The sequence below is a fragment of the Lingula anatina genome, chromosome 5, assembly GCF_051362555.1.
Source record: "Lingula anatina isolate TDL-2025a chromosome 5, LinAna3.0, whole genome shotgun sequence".
Classification (NCBI taxonomy): Eukaryota; Metazoa; Brachiopoda; class Lingulata; order Lingulida; family Lingulidae; genus Lingula; species Lingula anatina.
The window spans coordinates 4,535,931-4,558,490 of record NC_141771.1 but is presented as its reverse complement, the minus strand read 5'-3'; the positions used below and the strand labels follow the sequence as shown (position 1 = coordinate 4,558,490).

General features: G+C 34.6%; 1 protein-coding gene and 3 long non-coding RNA genes across 4 annotated transcripts; 2 read left to right on the top strand and 2 right to left on the bottom strand.

Annotated features, from left to right (window-relative positions):
* Nucleotides 1-4,107: 4,107 nt before the first annotated feature.
* LOC147761505 (baculoviral IAP repeat-containing protein 2-like) lies at nucleotides 4,108-22,281 on the top strand. Its single transcript, XM_087013848.1, has 5 exons — nucleotides 4,108-4,187; nucleotides 20,341-20,573; nucleotides 20,969-21,084; nucleotides 21,347-21,386; nucleotides 22,003-22,281. The coding sequence occupies exons 2-5, from the start codon at nucleotides 20,363-20,365 to the stop codon at nucleotides 22,224-22,226; spliced, it is 591 nt and encodes a 196-aa protein (XP_086869974.1). The 5' UTR covers nucleotides 4,108-4,187; nucleotides 20,341-20,362; the 3' UTR covers nucleotides 22,227-22,281.
* Nucleotides 4,707-18,471, bottom strand: LOC147761506 (uncharacterized). Its single transcript, XR_015334763.1, has 2 exons — nucleotides 18,268-18,471; nucleotides 4,707-6,993 (listed from the first exon to the last, which is right to left on the bottom strand). It is a non-coding gene; the product is annotated as an uncharacterized LOC147761506 (long non-coding RNA).
* LOC147761507 (uncharacterized) lies at nucleotides 9,275-11,250 on the bottom strand. The gene is made up of 4 exons (XR_015334768.1): nucleotides 10,825-11,250; nucleotides 10,504-10,596; nucleotides 9,952-10,106; nucleotides 9,275-9,770 (listed from the first exon to the last, which is right to left on the bottom strand). It is a non-coding gene; the product is annotated as an uncharacterized LOC147761507 (long non-coding RNA).
* LOC106166069 (uncharacterized) lies at nucleotides 11,919-14,577 on the top strand. The gene is made up of 4 exons (XR_001238764.3): nucleotides 11,919-12,948; nucleotides 13,303-13,398; nucleotides 13,809-13,912; nucleotides 14,095-14,577. It is a non-coding gene; the product is annotated as an uncharacterized LOC106166069 (long non-coding RNA).
* Nucleotides 22,282-22,560: the final 279 nt, after the last annotated feature.

Genomic DNA, 22,560 nt, shown 5'->3' with positions numbered 1-22,560 from the left:
TTGACATTTTTTCTGTTTTGTAATTAAAGACAAGAAATGTACTCAGAATATTGTGAAAATGATATGTGGAGTAATATGCTAACCCGCTGTGCATGAAAAGCAGACTTCCCAGCGGCCAAATCAACATTGAATCAATGTTGAATCAACGTTGATGGTCAACGTTGAAACTATGTTGATATGACGTTGACTATGAAAGTTGACTCAACGTTGAACCATCAAGGTTGAATCAACCTTGAGGTGTCAATGTTGAATCAACGTTGATGGTCAACGTTGAAACTATGTTGATATGACGTTGACTATGAAAGTTGACTCAACGTTGAACCATCAAGGTTGAATCAACCTTGAGGTCTCAATGTTGAATCAACGTTGACGGTCAACGTTGAAACTATGTTGATATGACGTTGACTATGAAAGTTGACTCAACGTTGAACCATCAAGGTTGAATCAACCTTGAGGTATCAATGTTGAATCAACGTTGACAGTCAATGTTGAAACTATGTTGATATGACGTTGACTATGAAAGTTGACTCAACGTTGAACCATCAAGGTTGAATCAACCTTGAGGTATCAATGTTGAATCAACGTTGACAGTCAATGTTGAAACTATGTTGATATGACATTGACTATGAAAGTTGACTCAACATTGAACCATCAAGGTTGAATCAACCTTGAGGTCTCAATGTTGAATCAACGTTGACGGTCAACATTGAAACTATGTTGATATGACGTTGACTATGAAAGTTGACTCAACGTTGAACCATCAAGGTTGAATCAACCTTGAGGTCTCAATGTTGAATCAACGTTGACGGTCAACGTTGAAACTATGTTGATATGACGTTGACTATGAAAGTTGACTCAACGTTGAACCATCAAGGTTGTTTCAACCTTGAACCATCGAGGTTGAAACAACCTTGAGGTATCAATGTTGAATCAACATTGATACCCCAATGTTGAATCAATGTTGAAATAAAGTTGAATTTGAAAATTGAATAAACGTTGATATATCAATTAGGCTATCAGGATATTTGATTGAAATTTGCCTGATGGCTGAAGGTGTTCTCCAAGATATCAAGCATTTCTTGAAATAAAAAGACTCAGATCTGAAAAGGGGGGAAAATTAGGAAAATTACCTACAAAAAAAGGTAATTTCGGAAGAAAAGGGGGGGGGTCCAGACCCCGGGGCCGGGCCCCTGTATCCACCTATGGGTCGTCAGATTCTTTTTAAACTTTCCAGTTTGATGCTCAGTGTTACGGACCAAAACAGCCCGAACATAAAAAAACACAAACAACAACTAAGTTAACTATGAATATAATATATTACAAACAATGAACATACACTACATAAACTAACTACATGTAATACTATCATGTTGCATAAACTTTAACATTTGTCAAATACAGTTAAATTCTAACAGATTCGTAGACAGTTAAGTTTTGAAGACGCAATGTCACAGTTTTACGAGTCCTTTTCTGTTAAACGTTCCTCCTGATAGTGTGGGGTTTTGAAGACGCAATGTCACCGTTTTCCATGTCCTTATCTGTTGAACGATCCTCCTGATAGTGTGGCCTCACAAAGTACTGTTAATAAAGTACAGTTTTTGTACTGTAAAAGTGTTACACACTGTCCACACTCACGTGTTGCAGCAGTTCATGTTATCCGGAGTCTCGCACTTAATAACAGTCCCGCACTTCATTTACATTATACAAGTATGCAGGCACATACGGTAATTCCTCATAAAAATTAAACAACAAATTAGCTTTACTAAAATAATTATAACGTCACATCAGGTAGTTAAGATAATTTTAAGAATACAAAAACAAAGGGTCACCAGTCTAATTTTTTTCTCACAGCTAACTTAAATTTCCAGAAAAACAGGCATTTTTGGCTTTTTCAAGCTTTTTCTTCAACCTTGAGTAAAATTTTGTCAATTTGCCATAAAGTAAGGCTGGTGACCCTATGTTTTTTTCTTTTTCTTAAAGATAACCTGTGGAAAGTTTAAAAAAAACTGACGACCGCTTTTTTCACAAAATTAATTTTAATGAAAAAGGGGTAAAACAAGCGTTTTATGGGGGGTAATTACTGCTATGCATACCTCTCTAGTGAGATAATCATTTAAAACTATTATCAAGGTTATGATTAAGGTTATAAAGTTAAGGTTGGCCCAATGTTGAGATCCAGTTGATATGTCAACATTGACAAAGGGTTTACAAACACAGGTTGATTCAATGTTGAAATCCTGTTGATCTATCAACATTGAAAACTGATTGACAAAGAAAGGTAAAATCAATGTTGAGACCCTGTTGATCTATCAACATTGACAGTTGGTTGACAAGAAAAGGTTGATTCAATGTTGAAATCCTGTTGATCTATCAACATTGAAAATTGATTGACAAAGAAAGGTTAAATCAATGTTGAGACCCTGTTGATCTATCAACATTGACAATTGGTTGACAAGAAAAGGTTGATTCAATGTTGAGATCTTGTTGATCTATCAATATTGATGGATCAACATCATCTCAACCTATCCTCAATGTTGAATCAACGTTGAGTGCCTGCTGGGTTATTCTTTATTTAGAGACAATATATAGTGAGTAGGGCAAACATGAAAAATGTCCTTAACAGGTGCTTGCAGAAGCGAAATTTGATGCTGAACACAAATATGACACATTAATAATTATTAAAATGACAACCAAAAGGCCTCCCTAGAGTTACATCAACAATTATAGGTACTTTTGTGTTTCATCTTTTGGAGTGTTTTAAGGGTTGTAGAATCCATTTTTGATTGTACTACTGTAATTGGTAGATCTCAGAGTGAGCTGACAGTTTACTGTCATGTGAGCTGACAGTTTACAGTCAAGCTAGACTCAAGGGCCAGAATCTTCGTGTATGGAGACAGTGAGCCACCTCAATCATTTTGGTCAGTCAAAATGAGGAATGATACATGTAAGATATCTTAACATTTCATGGATGGGAAGATTAAGGAAGAATCGCTTATCCTAACCAAAAAGTGAACATTTTAAAAGTTGTAAGACAAGACAGATGATGTTCCTTTGTTCTCTAAGGATATATGAAGCCGGAAATAATCACAATCATAAGCTGAGGCCAGGAAAGAAGTTGCCAATGCCAATCCAATGCCAAATTCTCTAAAACATATTTTCCCCTATCTTAGAGAAGAGCATTTCCATCAGAAGTATGTTGAATTATAATGTATTCAGGGAACTAATGAAGCAGTACCTGTCTGTGAAAGAGTTCAATGTCAACTTGAGAAAGATTATGATTTTGGCCGCATCATATGTAAGTACAATGCTTTTTATGTGAACCGTTACCGTTATATGACGAAGACAATTTTTAAGAATGTAAGCTACAGTATATCATAAACATTCTTTCAAACATTTTTCCTCTCAATCTATTTAGAATGAAGTCCTTCGTCGTCATATATACTGTATGTACCACCCATCCTTTACTGCAGGGTGTGCGGCTTAATTTTTGAAACTCGTCAGTTTGGCGAGTGTCTTATGACTGGTACTCGGCTTCTAGCGCTCGTCAAAATTGTCAGGTGCCATAAATACATGTATTAATACACAGCATGTTTTAATGAAACTCAAGTTCTTTTTCATTGTGATGTCCCTCAGTTGAGAGATCAATGCGCACGTGATGCCTAAATTCGAAACTGTAATATCAATCCTTTACGTTATTAAAAAAAGAGAGAGACCGAAGTAAAGCTTGCGATGTAATAATTTAATTTCTGTTTACAAATGACAAGCTACATACAAAGCTATTGGTGTTGCCTAATTGCTATGCCTAGTTTAAATTGACATAAAAATATAGAGAGAACACGCACTTGAAAATTACTCTCACATGAGTTAACTTAAGAAAGTCTCAACTATTGTGACTAGTTCGTCGCTTTCAAATACAGACCAAACTTTTGTGTGCGCCTCCTAAATAAACGATACCCCTCCGGTGCATCGAGCGTGTCATTTTCTTTACCTATAACGAGGTGTAACGTTTCTGCTTTTTTCAATCACGTGATACCATTCCACCTACCACTGCATCGAAGCCAATCACTCTATCCATCAGAGACATCTATATATTTGTATGGAAAACTAAAAACAAAATGGCCGAGATGAAGTTTGACTCATAGATAAAACCATGATGATATAACAGACCATAAGGCGAAAAATAAACGGTACTGTAACGTTTTGAGCGCAATTAACACGCAGCTAGCACTCATCAACGTGGCAATCATAAGTTTGCAGTGCTCGCCAGTTAGGGTTGCCACTTGCGATATGGAGTTAGCTAGTGGTTACTTCACACTCCGAAATTACCACTAATGTAATTCACTCTATTTCTGTCACTTTCACTCCTTGTTTTATCTGTTTGAGATCTGCCTCTTCTGTCAAGCTTGACCCTAAATTATCAGCACACAAAGTAACAATGACAGTGCTAACATTAGAAATATCTACTAAACACTAACAATGGTTCTTGTAAGCAAGTTAAGCAACAATTCCTGCCTGGTTATGAAGTATTTTGAGGTTCACCCACCCCTGTTCAGTGCAGATACATACATGCATACATGCACTACACACAATTTTTACTCACTTCCTAAATGGTGGAATAACCGACCCTTAGAATACTCATGGCTCAGATTTCTCAGCACAAATGGATTTTTTGTCCCATGTGTACCCTCAAAACACCAATTCCTCTGAACATTTTCAAAAAAAGGTTTTATTTATCCTAAGGTTACTTCATATCAACACTTCCAGCGATGTTACCCTCGTTCAAGAGACTTGTTAATTTTTCGCGCATTTTGTAGATATCATAGGGACTAGAACAAAAATAAAATGTAAGAAATACAGAGAGACAGATTTCAAAAACCCAACCCTCTACCGTCTGAAAAAATAAAATGTAGACTTTGCAGACGAGGAGTAGAGGATGAAATACACTTCTTGTTGCTCTGTCCCCAATATGGAAATCAAAGAAAGAATCTAAACCAACAATAAGTCCAAAACACAAACCATACTGAACAATTCAAATCATTAATGCAAAACAGCTGTCATGACACAATACAAAATCTAGCTACACTGTAGATACATAACAACATGTAACCGAGAAAGATCTGGTATTCTCTACCAGCCACCGCCTACTAAATGAGAGAAATATGTATGATATTTTAAGGTCAGTAAGGTATATGAAAATACAGAATGTATTAAATAGTATAATTTTCACCAATGACAATGGTTGTATAACAGATTTTACATTTAAGTATTAACCTATTTCAATATGGTACCTATGTAATTGTTTGGTAATAGCCTTTGTCAAATTGTGCTAGAACAAAAAAAAAAAAAATATTATTATTATTATAAATCCCTTGGGCATATAATTGTTCATTTAGGAGGAAACAATTTGAAATTACGTGACACAACATAACTGCATGGCGAAATATGAAAATTAGTCTAATGCTCGGATGCTGTATAAAACAGTTTCAGTCACGCCAAAAATAATACTATTAAGTGTCGAAGCTTATAGATAAACTAATAAAGACATATATAAATTTTGATGTCAAAAGCACATTTTTCTCCATCAGTGATCACGCAAGAGCCCAAATACTCTTAAATACATTTTAAATGCGTTATTTCTTTTGTCACCAAAATATACAAATTGATTTACCACCTTTCTTTATAAAACAAATGAAAGATATTCACCCTTGGGTTGCTAAAAGTTAGAATAATTCTGATTCGTTGTTATAGCAGAACTAGAAATCGTATCACTCCTTGTTTTGACTGTCTGAGATCTATCATTTCTGTCAACCTGGACAGTAAATTATCAACACACAATGTGATAATGGCAGTGGTAATCTTGGATATGTCTACTTCACCACCCTTAACATTTAAAAGACATATATTACAAACTATGGGTTCTTTAATTGTCGATGATGAAACTCTAGCTAGGATGATAAGCAACAATTTCTGCCAGGGAGAACACCTACTTTTGAGTATTTTGTGCTTCACCCAACCCTATTCAGTACAGGTACATATATACGTGCATGTATACATGTATAATAATTACACGAAGTGCACATGTTTAATATTCGTTTCTTAAATAGTGGGAATACCGACTCCAAGAATACTGGAAACGGACTTTTTTCCCTATTTTGTCCTCTAAAACACCTGTTTCTTGAGTAATTTTACAAAAAGTAATTATTAACTCTAGGGTAATTTCATATCAACTCCTCAAGAGATGGTGTTCTCCGTCACAAAACTTGCTGATTTTCAAATATTATGTAGATTTTATAGGGACTAGAAAAAGACCTAAAATTTTAAATTTTAGATCGATATCTCAAAGATAAACCATCTACACTGTACTTGTTTAAAAATATTTTAAAGACATTCACCCTTTGGTTGCTTGAGGTTAAGATAAGTCTGATTTTTCCTTAGAATTCACATTCAGCAGAACTTTAGAAACCTTATCACGTTTTGTTTTGACTGACTGAGATGTCTCTTCTGTCAAGCTGGACAGTAAATTATCTGCACATAAATAACCAATGGCATTGCAAACATAAGAAATATCAACTTTACAACCGTATAACATTAGAAAATACATATTATAAGCAATGGGTTTTTAATTGTCGATGATGTAACTTGTTATGGTGATAAGCAACAATTTCTGCCAAGAAGAACATCTAATTATGAAGTTTTTTAGCTTAACCCTACCCTATCCAGCACACGTATATACATGCAACAACAAATACAGTAACTACAAGTATATGTTTGTACTTGCTTCCAATAATGATGGAATTACCGACTTTAAGAATACTTATAGCTCATTTTTTTCATCAGAAATGTATTTTTTGTCCCATTTTTGCCTCTCATATCACCTGTATCTTTAGAAGTTAACTAAAATGTTATTTACCCTTGGGTCATTTCATATAATCTTTTCCAGTGGTGGTTTTCTTGGTCAAGAAATTTTCACGTATTGTGTAGTTATCATAGGGACTGGAAAGAAAAAAAAGTAAATCAAAATTAGATATCTCAATAATATATCATCTCTCTCTTTTTTTAATAATTAAAAAGTATTCAACCTTTGATAAATTACCTTTAATATTAATTGATTAATTGAAATATTTCAAATGGATAATTTATGAGTTCCATTTTAAAAGAAGCTGGGGAGTCTATCCCACGCAGTGGAGGGCAGTAAATTCTTTTTCCTTGACGCAGCGACCTAAAAAAAACAAAACTTTCCAAGACTTTAATTATGCCTCAGATAACTCTCCCCCTTCCAGTCTCCTTCTAAAGCCCTCCATATACATCTTCACATATCCTTGTAGTTACATAGTATTGGCTTCATAGCCGGTGGGTCATGTTAATCTAATTATAATACTCATGATACAGAAGACGTACAGGGGGTATATACTAAATGGCTTTTAGGTATAGTTTGACAACTTGTTTGATTTAACCAGGTCAATCGTACAGTGTCCAGGCATATGACAAATCCCAAATACATTTGAGTTGGGTGTACTTCCTGATGTAATTGAATAGCCTTGTTTGATTCGATGCAAATTTCAGTGTAGTTTTATACCTTGACCTGAAAACTGATTGTATAGGTGCATTTGTATACATTCCATCTGTTTTCCTCGGCTATAACAAAACAAAATACGTTCATGGCACATGATATTGTAAAACATAACAACTACTGACACTTTCTGTATATAAACTTTTGGAAATTAAACTAAGTGAGAAAGGGATAACTTACGGCAATAGATTAAAGGTATGACAGCTCTAATAACGGACTCTGGCAAAAATATCTACTAAACACTAACAAGGGGTTCTTTAATTGTCAATGATGAAACTCTTCTTAGCAAGTTAAGCAACAATTCCTGCCTGGTTATCAAGTATTTTGAGCTTCACCCAACCCTGTTCAGTGCAGGTATATACATGCATACCGTACATGTACTACACACGCTTTTTATTCGTTTCCAAAATGGTGGAATAACCGACCCTTAGAATAGAACCTACTCAAGGCTCAGATTTCTCAGCAGAAATGTGATTTTTTTTTGTCCCATGTGTACATGTACCCCCAAGACACCAATTCCTCTGAACATTAAGTGTGTGTCCATGATAGGACCAGTCAGAGGGTGGCAAGGTGGGGGTCAACAGATTTCAACCAAATTCATAATATTGTTGCATATATGAGATATTAAGATTGAAGGCAACAATCCCAAAAGAAATCATTGGATATAATTATAATATGATATTTTATGTTTTGGCCATTTTTGGCTTGATTTTCAGCTTCGGTCAATAAAGCCACTTCATAAGCAAATATGTCAAAACTGATGACTTTTTAAAATTAATTGAAAATTTACCTATTTAAACCAGCCATTTGCCATTGAGAATATGTTACTAAATTTCAGTTTAACCCACAAACTAACGAGCCACGCCCATTTTTATGACCCCACCCCCCAAACGCACTTTTCTACCAAGCAATGTTCAATCATTCATATCTCTCTTTTTGCAGGCTTGACAGCCATAAAATTTTATAGGGATCCTAAGCATATATTGGTCTAATCATACAAAATTCAAAAAGTGTGTTAAACACAACAGAAGATATTGAAAAAGTGCCTCAAACTTTAGCAATTTTAGCAGAAAACCAAACGGCCGAAATCAAGATATCAGTACATTTTGAGATAATACCTTCCAATAATCAAATTTAATCAAAGACTCACAGCCAGGAATTCAAACTATGCTTTGATAAGGGCAAATCTATCCAATTTTTATAAATAAAAAATGGCTGCCATCAAATCTGCCCCAAAATACAGTTACCCTAATTCCTCAAAATAATCAAGAGGCCCATTTTTGCAGGTTTTTTATTTTGAGATCTGTAATACAGGATTGCTCAAATAATATTCTTTTCAAACAGAGCCATACAACTTCTGAATAAATTTAAATTACTAGTGACAAGTTATTCCCCCCCCCCCCCCATTTAATAAGTTTTTACTGTGCATAACCAGTATCATCAGCATTGTGTATATACCTTATTTTCAGGGAGCAATAGAGAAAAAAAATTACAAATGATTTTTCTAAAGGTAAAAGGGAATGACTTTCTCATTTTATCAGTTTTCTCAAGTGCAACACTAATTAATCCACTTGAAATGATTTATATTGCATTTTTCAACCAATTTTTTTCCTTTCAAATGATTCATAGGCTTTGTAAATACATGTGATATCTTGATATCTATATTCTTTTTCTATAAAGAAAATTAAAACAGAGTCAGCAACATACAATGACAGGAGGAGTACTTTATTTTCATATTATCAATTGGACAGTAAAAGAACAAAGCAGTTACTTTTTACAGGAGTGAAATCAAGTTATGAATCTCCAATGTTCCAATATCACGGTTATCTTTTTCATAAACTGAACACAACAGTGATGGGTAGTGTTCCACAGATTTTAATCTTATAACTGATTGGTCCCCAAGTTTCTTCTTCTGGTTGAGAGATCCAGGGTCTCCTACAGTAATGATAATTCAGCAATCTTAGAATAAGTGTGGTAACTTGAAGCAACATGCCACTATAGTTTAGTGTGACTGAAGTGTCAATTGTCAATATTTGTCAATTCAGTGGCGCCAATTATCCTCCTTTCCTACAAAACTGATTGAGATTACCAAGCCTAAGATGCACATTTGTTATGGGGGATTGACCCAAGGTGGCTCTAAGTCCAATAGAGGTTTGCCAGGATATCCACTACTGCGTCTACCTGAAGATGGCAGGACAGGCTGTCAAAAGAAAATGTATTAAACATATTTTAAACTTATGTTAATTGCTGTATAAGAACAATTACTAAATAATATTCTGATCAAACATATTGCATAAGTGTAAAAAAGGAAATCAAATATGCATGATTGTAGCTACCAGAATTTCATGATAGAAAAAGAAACTAATGAAAAAAAGGTAAACCTTTTTTCTTCTCCGTGGAAGTGTTCCAGGCATTACAAAGTTGGTGGTCACATCTGAATCTGATGAATTTGCCTGTGCAATTTCAGGTGACTTTTCTATTATTGTCTGTAAGATTGTCCAGGTCAAGGTTCACATACAGGCCTAGGATGTAAAATCTGAAAAATAAACATAACATCAATAAATGCTTTACAACAACAGAGGCTTACTGTGTTCAGAATAGAAACTATCGAGCAGGATCAATCTATCTCAGCGGAGTATCACACTCGGGCTCAGTCGTTGTAATCAGCTTAATTGTCTGGCACGCCCCCTTGCAAAGCAACATGAACAACATAATGGACTGCAAAGTTTTCCTGATTTTACTAAAGTACCTTTAGTTACAAGTGTCCTGTGTAATATGTAAGTCTTGAAAATTGAAGCACAGGCAGTTAACTTCAACTTCATTGTAAACACACATAAATCTGCATAGTGAATATAAAACTAAAATATAAAAAAACTGGCACAAGTAACATCCCCTAAAAAGCCAAAACTTGAAACTGAATGTGTGTTACATACCTTTGATTCTGGGTAAGAAATTTCTTATGAAGCTGTCTTCAAGCTCAGTATAGTCTTTAACTGTTTGTCTTATGATAACACATGTAACAAACCCTAGAATTTAATGCAAAAATATACTTCATAAGTTAGCTACACAGTTAATTCTTTTCAGCATCCATGTTTACCATGAAACAGAAATCAAGTAAAACTCTGTGAATTGAAATATACCAGTATGTCTTTTAAATTTGCTTATATTCTTTATATTACTGAATAATATTCAAACTGGTTTGAGTTTTTAGTGTATCTGATTCTAGTATATGTATGCCACCACTGATCACTTACCTTACAACAAACATCCAGAGCTAAATCGATGAGATGGATATATTGAGGAACCCAAGCCTGACAACAGTCTGAAGTGGTTCAACCAAAAATTCACATTCTAAGGACGACCAGCTGCTATGGTCATTTCTTGTTATATTCTGGTGCACACCAATCCTTCTGAGATGTATCTAAGCATCTCTAGTGCATGTTCTTCATAAATTTAAGAAAGTATTATGTTTTAACACTGTGAAGACGATGTGCTTTGCTCCACAGTTGCTCCGGTGATAATCCTAGTACCCGCCATGTTGAAAATAGGTCACAGAGTTAGCATCGTTATTTTACATTTAGTTTCTACAACATAAACAAATTAAAAAAATGTATTTTCGCTTCATAAGGTCGTCTGCAGGGCAAACATAATTATTTTAAGGGCTTTTCACAAACCTATACATGGTTTTGACTTATTAATTTAGTTGAAGAAACAGTTTAGCATTTAAGTAGTGTAAAAATATTCGTTTTTAGGCCCTTTTTAAAATTGTTATAGTTCTTATTTTACAAGGTTTAACACAGATTTTATTTTACAAAATTTATTTTTCAACCCTTTTCTATCAGCACATACCAAAATTATATGGATACAACCTGCAAAAAAGAAGTTGTGTGCATTTAAAGAAGGGGAGGGGGTCAAGAATACGGAAAACATGCCTTATTAGAATCAACCTTGTGTGGTCATGACAGTGCCTTTTCAAAAAATCTGTACTGGGTATTAAAGATCTTTCCTTAACCTATCATGTGGCTTACCTAAATAAATCCTTATGATGTACATGATTTTTTAAAAGAATATTTAAAATTATAACTTTTCAAGAGCTAAAAAATGCTATATTTTGGCAAAATTGCCAATAAAAGATCTGCCCCCATATCTCTAAAACTAATGATCCAAAATAAGAAAGCCAGTGGCTCACAATATCTTTTATGTTGATGGTTTACCACACCAAAAATTATTAAAATCTGCTGACCCCCACCTTGCCGCCTTCTGACTGATCTGTCTGGCTTTCTCATGGACGCGCTCTTAAGGTTACTTCATATCAACACTTCCAGCGGTGATACCCTCCTTCAAGAGACTTGTTAAGAGCGCGTCCATGAGAAAGCCAGACAGATCAGTCAGAAGGCGGCAAGGTGGGGGTCAGCAGATTTTAATAATTTTTGGTGTGGTAAACCATCAACATGAAAGATATTGTGAGCCACTGGCTTTCTTATTTTGGATCATTAGTTTTAGAGATATGGGGGCAGATCTTTTTTTGGCAATTTTGCCAAAATATAGCATTTTTTAGCTCTTGAAAAGTTATAATTTTAAATATTCTTTTAAAAAATCATGTACATCATAAGGAATTATTTAGGTAAGCCACATGATAGGTTAAGGAAAGACCTTTAATACCCAGTACAGATTTTTCGAAAAGGCACTGTCATGACCACACAAGGTCGATTCTGATAGGGCATGTTTTCCGTATGCTTGACCCCCTCCCCTTCTTTAAATGCACACAACTTCTTTTTTGCAGGTTGTATCCATATAATTTTGGTATGTGCTGATAGAAAAAGGTTGAAAAATAAATTTTGTGAAATAAAATCTGTGTTAAACCTTGTAAAATTAGAACTATAACAATTTTAAAAGGGGCCTAAAAACGAATATTTTTATACTACTTAAATACTAAACTGTTTCTTCAATTAAATTGATAAGTCAAAACCTTGTATAGGTTTGTGAAAAGCCCTTTAAATAATCATGTTTGCCCTGCAGACAAACTTATGAAGCAAAAATACATTTTTAAATTTGTTTATGTTGTAGAAACTAAATGTAAAATATCAATGCTAACTCTGTGACCTATTTTCAACATGGCGGGTACTAGGATTATCACCGGAGCAACTGTGGGGCAAGCACATCGTCTTTACAGTGTGAAAACATAATGCTTTCTTAATTTTATGAAGAACACGCACTAGAAATGCTTAGATACATCTCAGAAGGATTGGTGTGCACCAGAATATCACAAGAAATGACCATGGCAGCTTGTCGTCCTAAGAATGTAATGTTTATTTTTTTGTTGAACCACTTCAGACTATATCCAGCTCATCGATTTAGCTCTGGATGTTTGTTGTAAGGTAAGTGATCATATATATATATATATATATATATATATATATATATATATATATAGTCTAAATATAAAGTCGGTTCTGTCACTATTTCAGGTACTGTCTTCTATGTAGTAATAACCTACCCTGTTGTTGGCCAGTGGTGGCATACATATACTAGAATCAGATACACTAAAAACTCAAACCAGTTTAAATAATAAGTTTGAATATTTTAAAGTAATATAAAAGATTAAAAGATGTACTGGTATATTTCAATTAATAGAATTTTACTTGATTTCTATTTCATGGTAAATATGTCTGCTGAAAAGAATCAACTGTGTATCTAACTTATGAAGTATGTTTGTGCATTAAATATTCTAGGGCTTTGTTACATGTGTTATCATAACACAAACAGTTAAGGACAACTGAGCTTGTAGACAGCTTCATTACAAATTTCTTACCCAGAATCAAACTAAGGTATGTAACACATTCAGTTTCAAGTTTTGGCATTTTAGGCGATGTTACTTGTGCCAGTTTTTTATGTTTTAGTTTCAGATTTATGTTTGTTTGCAATGAAGTTGAAGTTAACCACCTAGCTTTATGTGACTTTGTAACACACTGTGCTTCAATTTTCAAGACTTACATATTACACAGAACACTTGTACAACTAAAAGTACTTTAGTAAAATCAGGAAAACTTTGCGGTCCATTATGTCGTTCATGTTGCTTTGCAAGGGGGTGTGCCAGACAATTAAGCTGATTACAATGACTGAGCCTGAGTGTGATACTCCGCTGAGATGGATTGATCCTGCTACGGTAGTTTCTATTCTGAACACAGTAAGCCTTTGTTGTTGTAAAACATTTATTGATGTTATGTTTATTTTTCAGATTTTACATCCTAGGCCTGGATGTGAACCTTGACATGGACAATCTTACAGACAATAATAGAAGAGTCACCTGAAATTGCACAGGCAAATTCATCAGATTCAGATGTGAGCACCAACTCTGTCTTTCTATCATGAAATTCTGGTAGCTACATCATGCATGTTTGATTTCATTTTCAATCATTGTTTTTACTTGTGCAATATGTTTGATCAGTATATTATTTAGTCATTGTTTTTATACAGCAATTAACATAAGTTTAAAATATGTTTAATACATTTTCTTTTGACAGCCTGTCCTGCCATCTTCAGTAGTGGATATCCTGGCAAACCTTTATTGGACTTAGAGCCACCTTGGGACAATCCCCCATAATAAATGTGCATCTTAGGCTTGGCAATCTCAGTCAGTTTTGTAGGAAAGGAGGATTGGTGCCATTGAATTGACAAATATTGACAATTGACAGTTCAGTCACACTAAACTTTAGTGGTATGTTGCTTCAAGTTACCACACTTATCCTAAGATTGCTGAATTATCATTACTGTAGGAGTCCCTGGATCTCTCAACCAGAAGAAGAAACTTGGGGATCAATCAGTTATAAGATTAAAATCTGTGGAACACTACCCATCACTGTTGTGTTCAGTATATGGAAAAGATGACCGTGGTATTGGAACCTTGGAGATTCATAACTTGATTTCACATCTGTGAAAAGTAACTGCTTTGTTCTTTTACTGTCCAATTGATAATATGAAAATAAAGTACTCCTCCTGTCATTGTATGTTGCTGACTCTGTTTTAATTTTCTTTATAGAAAAAGAATACAGATATCAAGATATCACGTGTATTTACAAAGCCTATGAATCATTTGAAAGGAAAAAGAATGGTTGAAAAATGCAATATAAATCATTTCAAGTGGATTAATTTGTATTGCACTTGAGAAAACTGATAAAATGAGACAGTCATTCCCTTTAGAAAAATCCTTTGTAATTTTTTTCTCTATTGCTTCCTGAAAATAAGGTATATACACAATGCTGATGACATTGGATATGCACAGTAATAACTCATTAAATGGGGGTGGGGGGGGGGGGTTGAATAACTTGTCACTAATAATTTAAATTTATTCAGAAGTTGTATGGCTCTGTTTGAAAAGAATATTATTTGAGCAATCCTGTATTACAGATCTCAAAATAAAAAACCTGCAAAAATTGGCCTCTTGATTATTTTGAGGAATTGGGGTAACTGTATTTTGGGACAGAATTGATGGCAGCCATTTATAAAAATTGGATAGATTTGCCCTTATCAAAGCATAGTTTGAATTCCTGGCTGTGAGTCTTTGATTAAATTTGATTATTGGAAGGTATTATATCTCAAAATGTACTGATATCTTGATTTCGGCCGTTTGGTTTTCTGCTAAAATTGCTAAAGTTTGAGGCACTTTTTCAATATCTTCTGTTGTGTTTAACACACTTTTTAAATTTTGTATGATGAGACCAGTATATTCTTAGGATCCCTATACAATTTTATGGCTGTCAACCCTGCAAAAAGAGAGATATGAATGCATGAACATTGCTTGGTAGAAAAATGAGTTTGGGGGTGGGGTTATAAAAATGGGCGTGGCTCGTAAGTTTGTGGGTTAAACTGAAGTTTAGGAACATATTCTCAATGGCAAATGGCTGGTTTAAATAGGTAAATTTTCAATTAATTTTAAAAAGTCATCAGTTTTGACATATTTGCTTATGAAGTGGCTTTATTGACCGAAGCTGAAAATCAAGCCAAAAATGGTCAAAACATATAATATCATATTATAATTATATCCAATGATTTCTTTTGGGATTGTTGCCTTCAATCTTAATATCTCCTATATATGCAACAATATTATGAATTTGGATGAAATCTGTTGACCCCCACCTTGCCACCCTCTGACTGGTCTTATCATTGACACACACTTAATTTTCGTGCATTTTGTAGATATCATAGGGACTAAGAAAAAAAAAAAACTAAAATGTAACTTTAATATCCTAAATATATACATGTACAATCAATCACTTTTTAAAATAATTTTAAAAAATCACACTTTGTTTGCTTACTTTAAAACTTCATTGATCAAGAACTATGCTCATAAATACATATATTTCAAATAGATAATTCTTGAGTTCCATTTTAAAAGCAGATGCAGTCTCCCTCTACGCAGTGAAAGTTGCAGTAAATCTATTTCCCAAGTCGAGTCCTACAAGGTGTCCAAAGTAAATGGTCGGAAGATCTTAACTGGCAGGGGGTCGTAAATTGATACAATGAATCTTTTTTACAGTGATAATTATAGGATATTAGGGCTGACATCCCTGGGGAGAACACCCTTTGATCAAAGGGTAATCAAACAATTGAAACTAATAAAAGCATGTTTATTATAAATTGTAAAAAGTGGAAACTCACAGTTAACTGAAATAAAACTAAAATTATGGAAATTAACAAGTCTGGCAAAAACCCCCAAATCAACTTCCATATAAATAGTGAAATCTTAGAAGTCACCAATGAATACACATACTTAGGAATCAAACTGAAGTCACGTGGGTCATTCAAAAGTGCACTCAATGACCTTAAAGGCAAAGCAATGAAAGCCAACCTCATGCTAAAACAAACACTATCCTGCACAGCAAAAAGTCTTATTCACCTTAAACTCAAACTGTTCGACACATTAATCAAGCCCATCCTTCTATACGGCTGCGAAATTTGGGGACCAACTCTCATTGCTCAAATCCTTAACTCTATCAAATCTATGAACACATTCCCTTTTGAACGTGTCCACGTCAAATTCTGCAAATCACTACTGGGAATTCAACATAACAGCAGTAACATAGCAGCCTAGACATTTAAAATGGACTATGAAGCTTATGAAGCCGAAGAATATTTAAATGCACCCCTAACAAAACAGGAACTCCAGAACCTCGCAAAATTTAGAACGGGCCCCACGATCTAGAAATACAAAGAGGCAGATTTTAAAAACCCATCCCTCTACCGTCTGAAAAAATAATATGTAGACTTTGCAGACGAGGAGCAGAAATACACTTCTTGTTGCTATGTCCCCAATATGGAAATCAAAGAAAGACTCTAAACCAACAATTAGTCCAAAAACCACACTGAACAATACAAATCATTAATGCAAAACAGAAGTCATGACACAATACAAAATCTAGCTAGATACATAACAACATGTAACCAAGAAAGATCTGGTATTCTCTACCAGCCACTACCTACTAAATGGGAGAAATATGTATAATATTTTAAGGTCAGTAATGTATATGAAAGTACATAATGTATCAAATAGTGTAATTTTCACCCATGATAATGGTTGTATATCAGATTTTACATTTAAGTATTAACTTATTTCAGTATGGTACCTATGTAATTGTTTGGTCATAGCCTTTGTAAAATTGTGCTAGACTTTACTGTCACAAACGGAAAACTAAAAGCGTTGAACTCACTAAGAAAAATCGTTCCATGCTGATTTTCTATAATTTATTTTCTACAGTTAATAAAACCCAAAATATGTTAGAAAAAACAGGCTGCGCACGAAACAACTATATATGTTTCAGTTCAGAAAACATGTTATCTATTGCACCAAATACTTGGACAAGTCTAACCATTTTTTCGGACACATTTCAGGGAACATACGTTACCTACGTTTAATTATAAGCCCCCTGAGTTATAGTTTAAATATTCATAAAGACATCCTATAAGGTCAGCTTTTCGTTAGCATCGCATGTACTTCAAAATTTCTGATTCACTACAAAATACATTGTTACACAATGCAAAAATATACAGAAAAATAAAAAAGTAATCTAGTAAAGTATAACAAAGCCATGGGAAATAATCTTGGTGTTTGAAAGTACGTTTTTCTGCATCAGTGGTCATGCAATAGCCCATATAAAATGTTTTTATAATGTGCTATTTCTTTTGTCTCCAAAACATACAAATTGATTTAACACTTTCGCCTTGAAGTTCACAGTCTCCTCTTTTAAATGAAAGCAAATAAAGTACCTGTTAATTCAGAGACATAATAGGGTGGGGCGTCCTTCATTTGGAAAGGTGACAAGGATTTTTCAAAGTATTCAAAAAAAAAAAAAAAAAATATATATATATATATATATTTTTTTGAATACGATATGACTATCACGATATATATATATATATATATATATATATATATATATATATATATATATATATATATATATATATATATTGCATTCTGAATACGTCAAGTCATTTTCAATGTGATACTTGGATTCCTAAAATGTTAAAATACAAAGTCATGAAGGTTACATGGAGCCGTGACCTAGATTCATATGAGGCACAGAAACCCTCTCCCACAACTTATGAGTGACATACTAATAATATCTACAAAATATGTGAAAATCAGTTTCCTAACGAAGGTACCATGGCTGAATGAACTGATATAGAATGACCCTTACCAGTCAAATAATACGATCCGCCATCTTAGGCACGTGACTGGAAATTTCGCGCCAAAATCTGACAACCAAGTGTAAGGACGATTTCCTTAACCCTCGGGATTTGGAGACCCTAGAAACAGTTGAGTTAAGGAAGTTGGTTGTTGATGTTCGCTCTTTATCGTACCTTGCAGCTGTGGCACACTTCTGTTTCGTAAGTAACCTTTCATTGCGTTTTTGGCACTGGTATTGTGGTTGCACGTCATATGACCCACACCTGAAAAGGTGTGTTTGCTTATTTGGGTAGTTCTTTTATGACATTCACCAATTCACCAATCAGGCCCTAAGCTATTTTAGATTCCTTACTTTTTGTTTGATACAGCACTTCATAACTCTATACCTGCAGCACTCTTTTTGTGTGTGACCCCATGTAGGGATTGGCGCATTCCATTACAACGGGTTGAGCTCCCAAAAGGGAAGTACGTGTATGTTTTGTTCTTGTTTGTAATGTAAGTAGGTATGTTCATGCACACCGTCAACAAACTGTAGTAACCCGTGTTCTACCTACCTGTGTTTTATTGTAATATTGCTGTCACTGAGGCTTGGGAGAGGGAATATAACACCCAAAAAGCTTTCCAAGACTTTAATTTTGTGTCAGATAACTCTCCCCCTTCCAGTCTCCTTCTAAAGCCCTCCATATACATCTCCACATGTCCTTGTAGTTACATAGTATTGGCTTCATAGCCGGTGGGTTATGTTTATCTAATTATAATTCTTATAATACAGAAGACGTATATACGTGGCTTTTAAGTGTTGGTAGACAACCTTTTGATTAAACCAGGTCAATCGACAGTGTCAAGACATATGACAAATCTCAAATACATCTGAGGTGGATGCACCTTCTTATTAAATTGAATAGCCTTGTTTGATTCGATGCAAACTACAGTGTAGTTTCATAACTTGACATGAAAACTGATTGAATTGGTGCATTTGTATACATCCCATCTGTTTTCCTCAGCTATAACAAAGCAAAATGCATTCATGACAGATAATATTGTAAAATATACCAACTACTGATACTTCCTGTATATAAACTTTTGGAAATTAAACTAAATGAGAAAGAGATAACTTACGGCAATAGATTTAAGGCATGACAGCTCTAATAACGGACCGTGGCAAAACGGTGTCACATCAGTGGTTTTAACAGGTTCGTTCATAGAAGTTTCCTTTTTATTTTCCTGTTTATTTTTGGTTTGATGCGAATGCTTAGCAGTTGTTTTTTTTGTCGCCTTGTTAATACACCCTCTGGCTGTTTTCCTACCCTGCACAGCTGAATAAAGTACTTACCTGTACACCTGAATATGACTTCATTCTTATAACGCTGTAGATTGAAATGGCGGTGTTTTTTTTACTTTCCTCGTCCCAAACTGACCTTAAAATATATCACTGGTCTTTTGCTCGAATGATCCGATCAATGAACATTCAGTGGTAGTTTTCATGAATATCTAATATCAATACATATACTTGACGTTTAAGGATAATGCATATGCTATAACACAGCAACTAACAAAACTGTCCTACATGATTTCAATTATCTCTGACAATGGAGAGGGCTTTTTTGCTTTCGTTTTCATTTGTTTGTCTGTGAAAATCATTGCACAAAAATTTATAAACGGATTATGATGAAATGTTCAGGGTAGGTCAGAAATAGGCCAAGGAATACATACTTCGACTTTGTTGCTGATCCATAAGTTAATCAAATAATTAATTAGTTAATTTTTTTATTAATATTACATTTTCAGTATAGGTCAGAAATGGGCCAAGGAAAAAATGACAAGATTTTGGTCCCGATTCTTAAGTTTAATCATTAATGGTCAATTGTTAGTTTTAATTATCCTCTCTGGGTCCTTTTCTTGTTAGTAAATGTTATCCTCTATCTTACTCAAACCTAAATTTTTATCAGCAGTTTTTTCAAATTTTATATTTTTCAAGACATGGCATTTGGGAAGAAGAGCGTGTATACAGTCTTTCTCACGTGTTATTTTTGTATTAAATGACAGTTTTGATGGCAATGATGACCCTACCCTACCGTTGCAGAATTTTGGAACCAGTGAATACAATGGTACAGAGAAATCAAGGTTACCTAATTTTGCGCAACCAGCAGCTACTGAATCGAGCTCTTGGGATAGTGAATGACGCAAGTAGTTTCCGCCGGGGACCAAATCCTCGATATTCCCAAGTAGACAGTAGGAGAGGGACTTTCAGGGGATGGCCTAAAATAAAAACGCATCCTCCGGCTAAGTTAGCCGAGGCAGGTTTCTGGTACACAGGTGAGATTGCGTTTGTTTGAAAAAATTGTACATCTGCAAAACAATCATTTAATTACTTATGGGGTCATTAAAATAGTGGCCTTACTGGCATTTTATGTATATGTTATACATGTACTTGTCTAACCTTGAAGAGCATGTACCAAATGATTTACAATAAAGTTACTTAGATAATGAAAAATAAAATCCTCCTTTTTGTCTACAGTAGTACCTGTATATAAGTGATATGTATAGCAGTTACACCGTATAAAATAACATCCATTATGGTACACAAAAAAAGCACCGTTATTTTATACACTATAAATTAAAAAATGATTCAAAAGGCAGAAGCAAAAAAATGTTATTCAATTCGATGTTTCGTGTTATAATAATAATAACACCCCTCTTGGTACATGTAGCTTACAGTGACAACGTGGAATGCTTCTGCTGTGGCGTGGTAGTAGGTAACTGGGAACCGGGACAGGATCCATGGACTGTGCATAAGAAGAAGTCCCCGAACTGCGAATTTGTCCAGGTACATAATCCCTTGCCTGCGAAGGTGATTGTGTAACTCATACTACTAATAAAGATGTAAGGAACAGTGGCGGTCCATGTGTTACATAACAGGCCATTCAAAACAATAATGGAACAAATGTACACTTGAGTATTCATTATCTGAACTTGACTTGATTTTTCTTTTCTTCTTGCTTTTGCTCAATATGCAGTGTCCTCTTTTAAGTCAACGGGTAACCAATTTATATAATAGTTTTTCTTAGCAAGGTTTTTCTGAATTTCAGAGACAGCAACCTACCAGTGGCCAATCCAAGAACATGAAAGGTACGTAGTCGATTACCTGTGCTGGTAAAGGAGACAGGAGAAGATAAGATTCTCCAACGGCAAGGTTTAGAATTATTTTTCTGTTGCCATTCTGAGCCGCGTATACTTAGGGAAATGCGGGGTATATGTTATGAAAACGTATTGCCCAGCGTGAGGACAAAATTGTGCTTAATTTTTGCCCATTTACTAAAAACTCGCTGCATCGACCGACAGTGCGATAAGGGCATCAAGGGAGGCTGTAGATCATTGTCATGTGCAATTTGTGCATGTATGTGATCTGATATGCCCATATCTTACTTGGTGTTTTATTTGCTGCAATTATAACGATGTTAAGGAGTCCTTAAAAAACCTTGAAAAAAAAATCGTACCAAACCCGACCATTGTGCAATGCGTTTTTTTTTCAATATTGTGAAGAGTTTTCAGATGATTAAAAATCAAGCTAACGTGAAATTCCACATTAATTTACCATTTAACCGAAATGTGTTGCATTACTGGTACTCCCACAGTAATAATGATGATAGGTTTGTCTTAAAATCCAGTGTTTTACAACAGTATGTATAAGTTGTGTAAAGATCGTCATGGATTAAATGTCTCAACAGATTTTCTGTATTATTAGTTGAACAGCCCGAAGATGGGGAGGTCAAGGCCAGGATGGACACGCCTATGGTGCAGATGGTAATCAACAAGGGTTACTCCTATAACGCAGCATGGGCTGTTATAGAAGAGAGATTGCGGAAGACAGGAGATGATTTTCCAAATGCGCGCAGTCTGGTTGAAGCCATTCTTAAGTATGAAGAAGCAAAATCACAAAAGAAAAAAGGATCTGTGAAATATGCGTAGACAAGGAGGTCAGCGTATTTCTACACGTATTCAATGCTTATAACATTGAACGATTTTATAAGAACATATATATATATATATATATATATATATATATATATATATAGTTAACCCCAACAAGAGGTGTGGAGAGAGCATGAGACTCTGTTTTAGTGATATTGCTAAGGGAGCGTTCCCATTAACACATTGTATTAACTGGTTCGATCTAACTCTACACCGATTCTTGCTAAACTGCATACACTGAAAGCTGTCAAAATGTTGCCATGCCTATTCAAAATGCTAGGGGATAATTAACGATAGTCAATTACCCCTATTTACATGCACTCGTGTGGGC

What these genes read in the sequence shown, in the direction of transcription:
- LOC147761505 (XM_087013848.1), top strand. Translation starts at nt 20,363, where the DNA reads ATGGTACAGAGAAATCAAGGTTACCTAATTTTGCGCAACCAGCAGCTA. An exon ending in GGCAGGTTTCTGGTACACAG is followed by an intron (nt 20,574 to 20,968) that starts GTGAGATTGCGT and finishes TGGTACATGTAG; the next exon opens with CTTACAGTGACAACGTGGAA. An exon ending in CGAACTGCGAATTTGTCCAG is followed by an intron (nt 21,085 to 21,346) that starts GTACATAATCCC and finishes TCTGAATTTCAG; the next exon opens with AGACAGCAACCTACCAGTGG.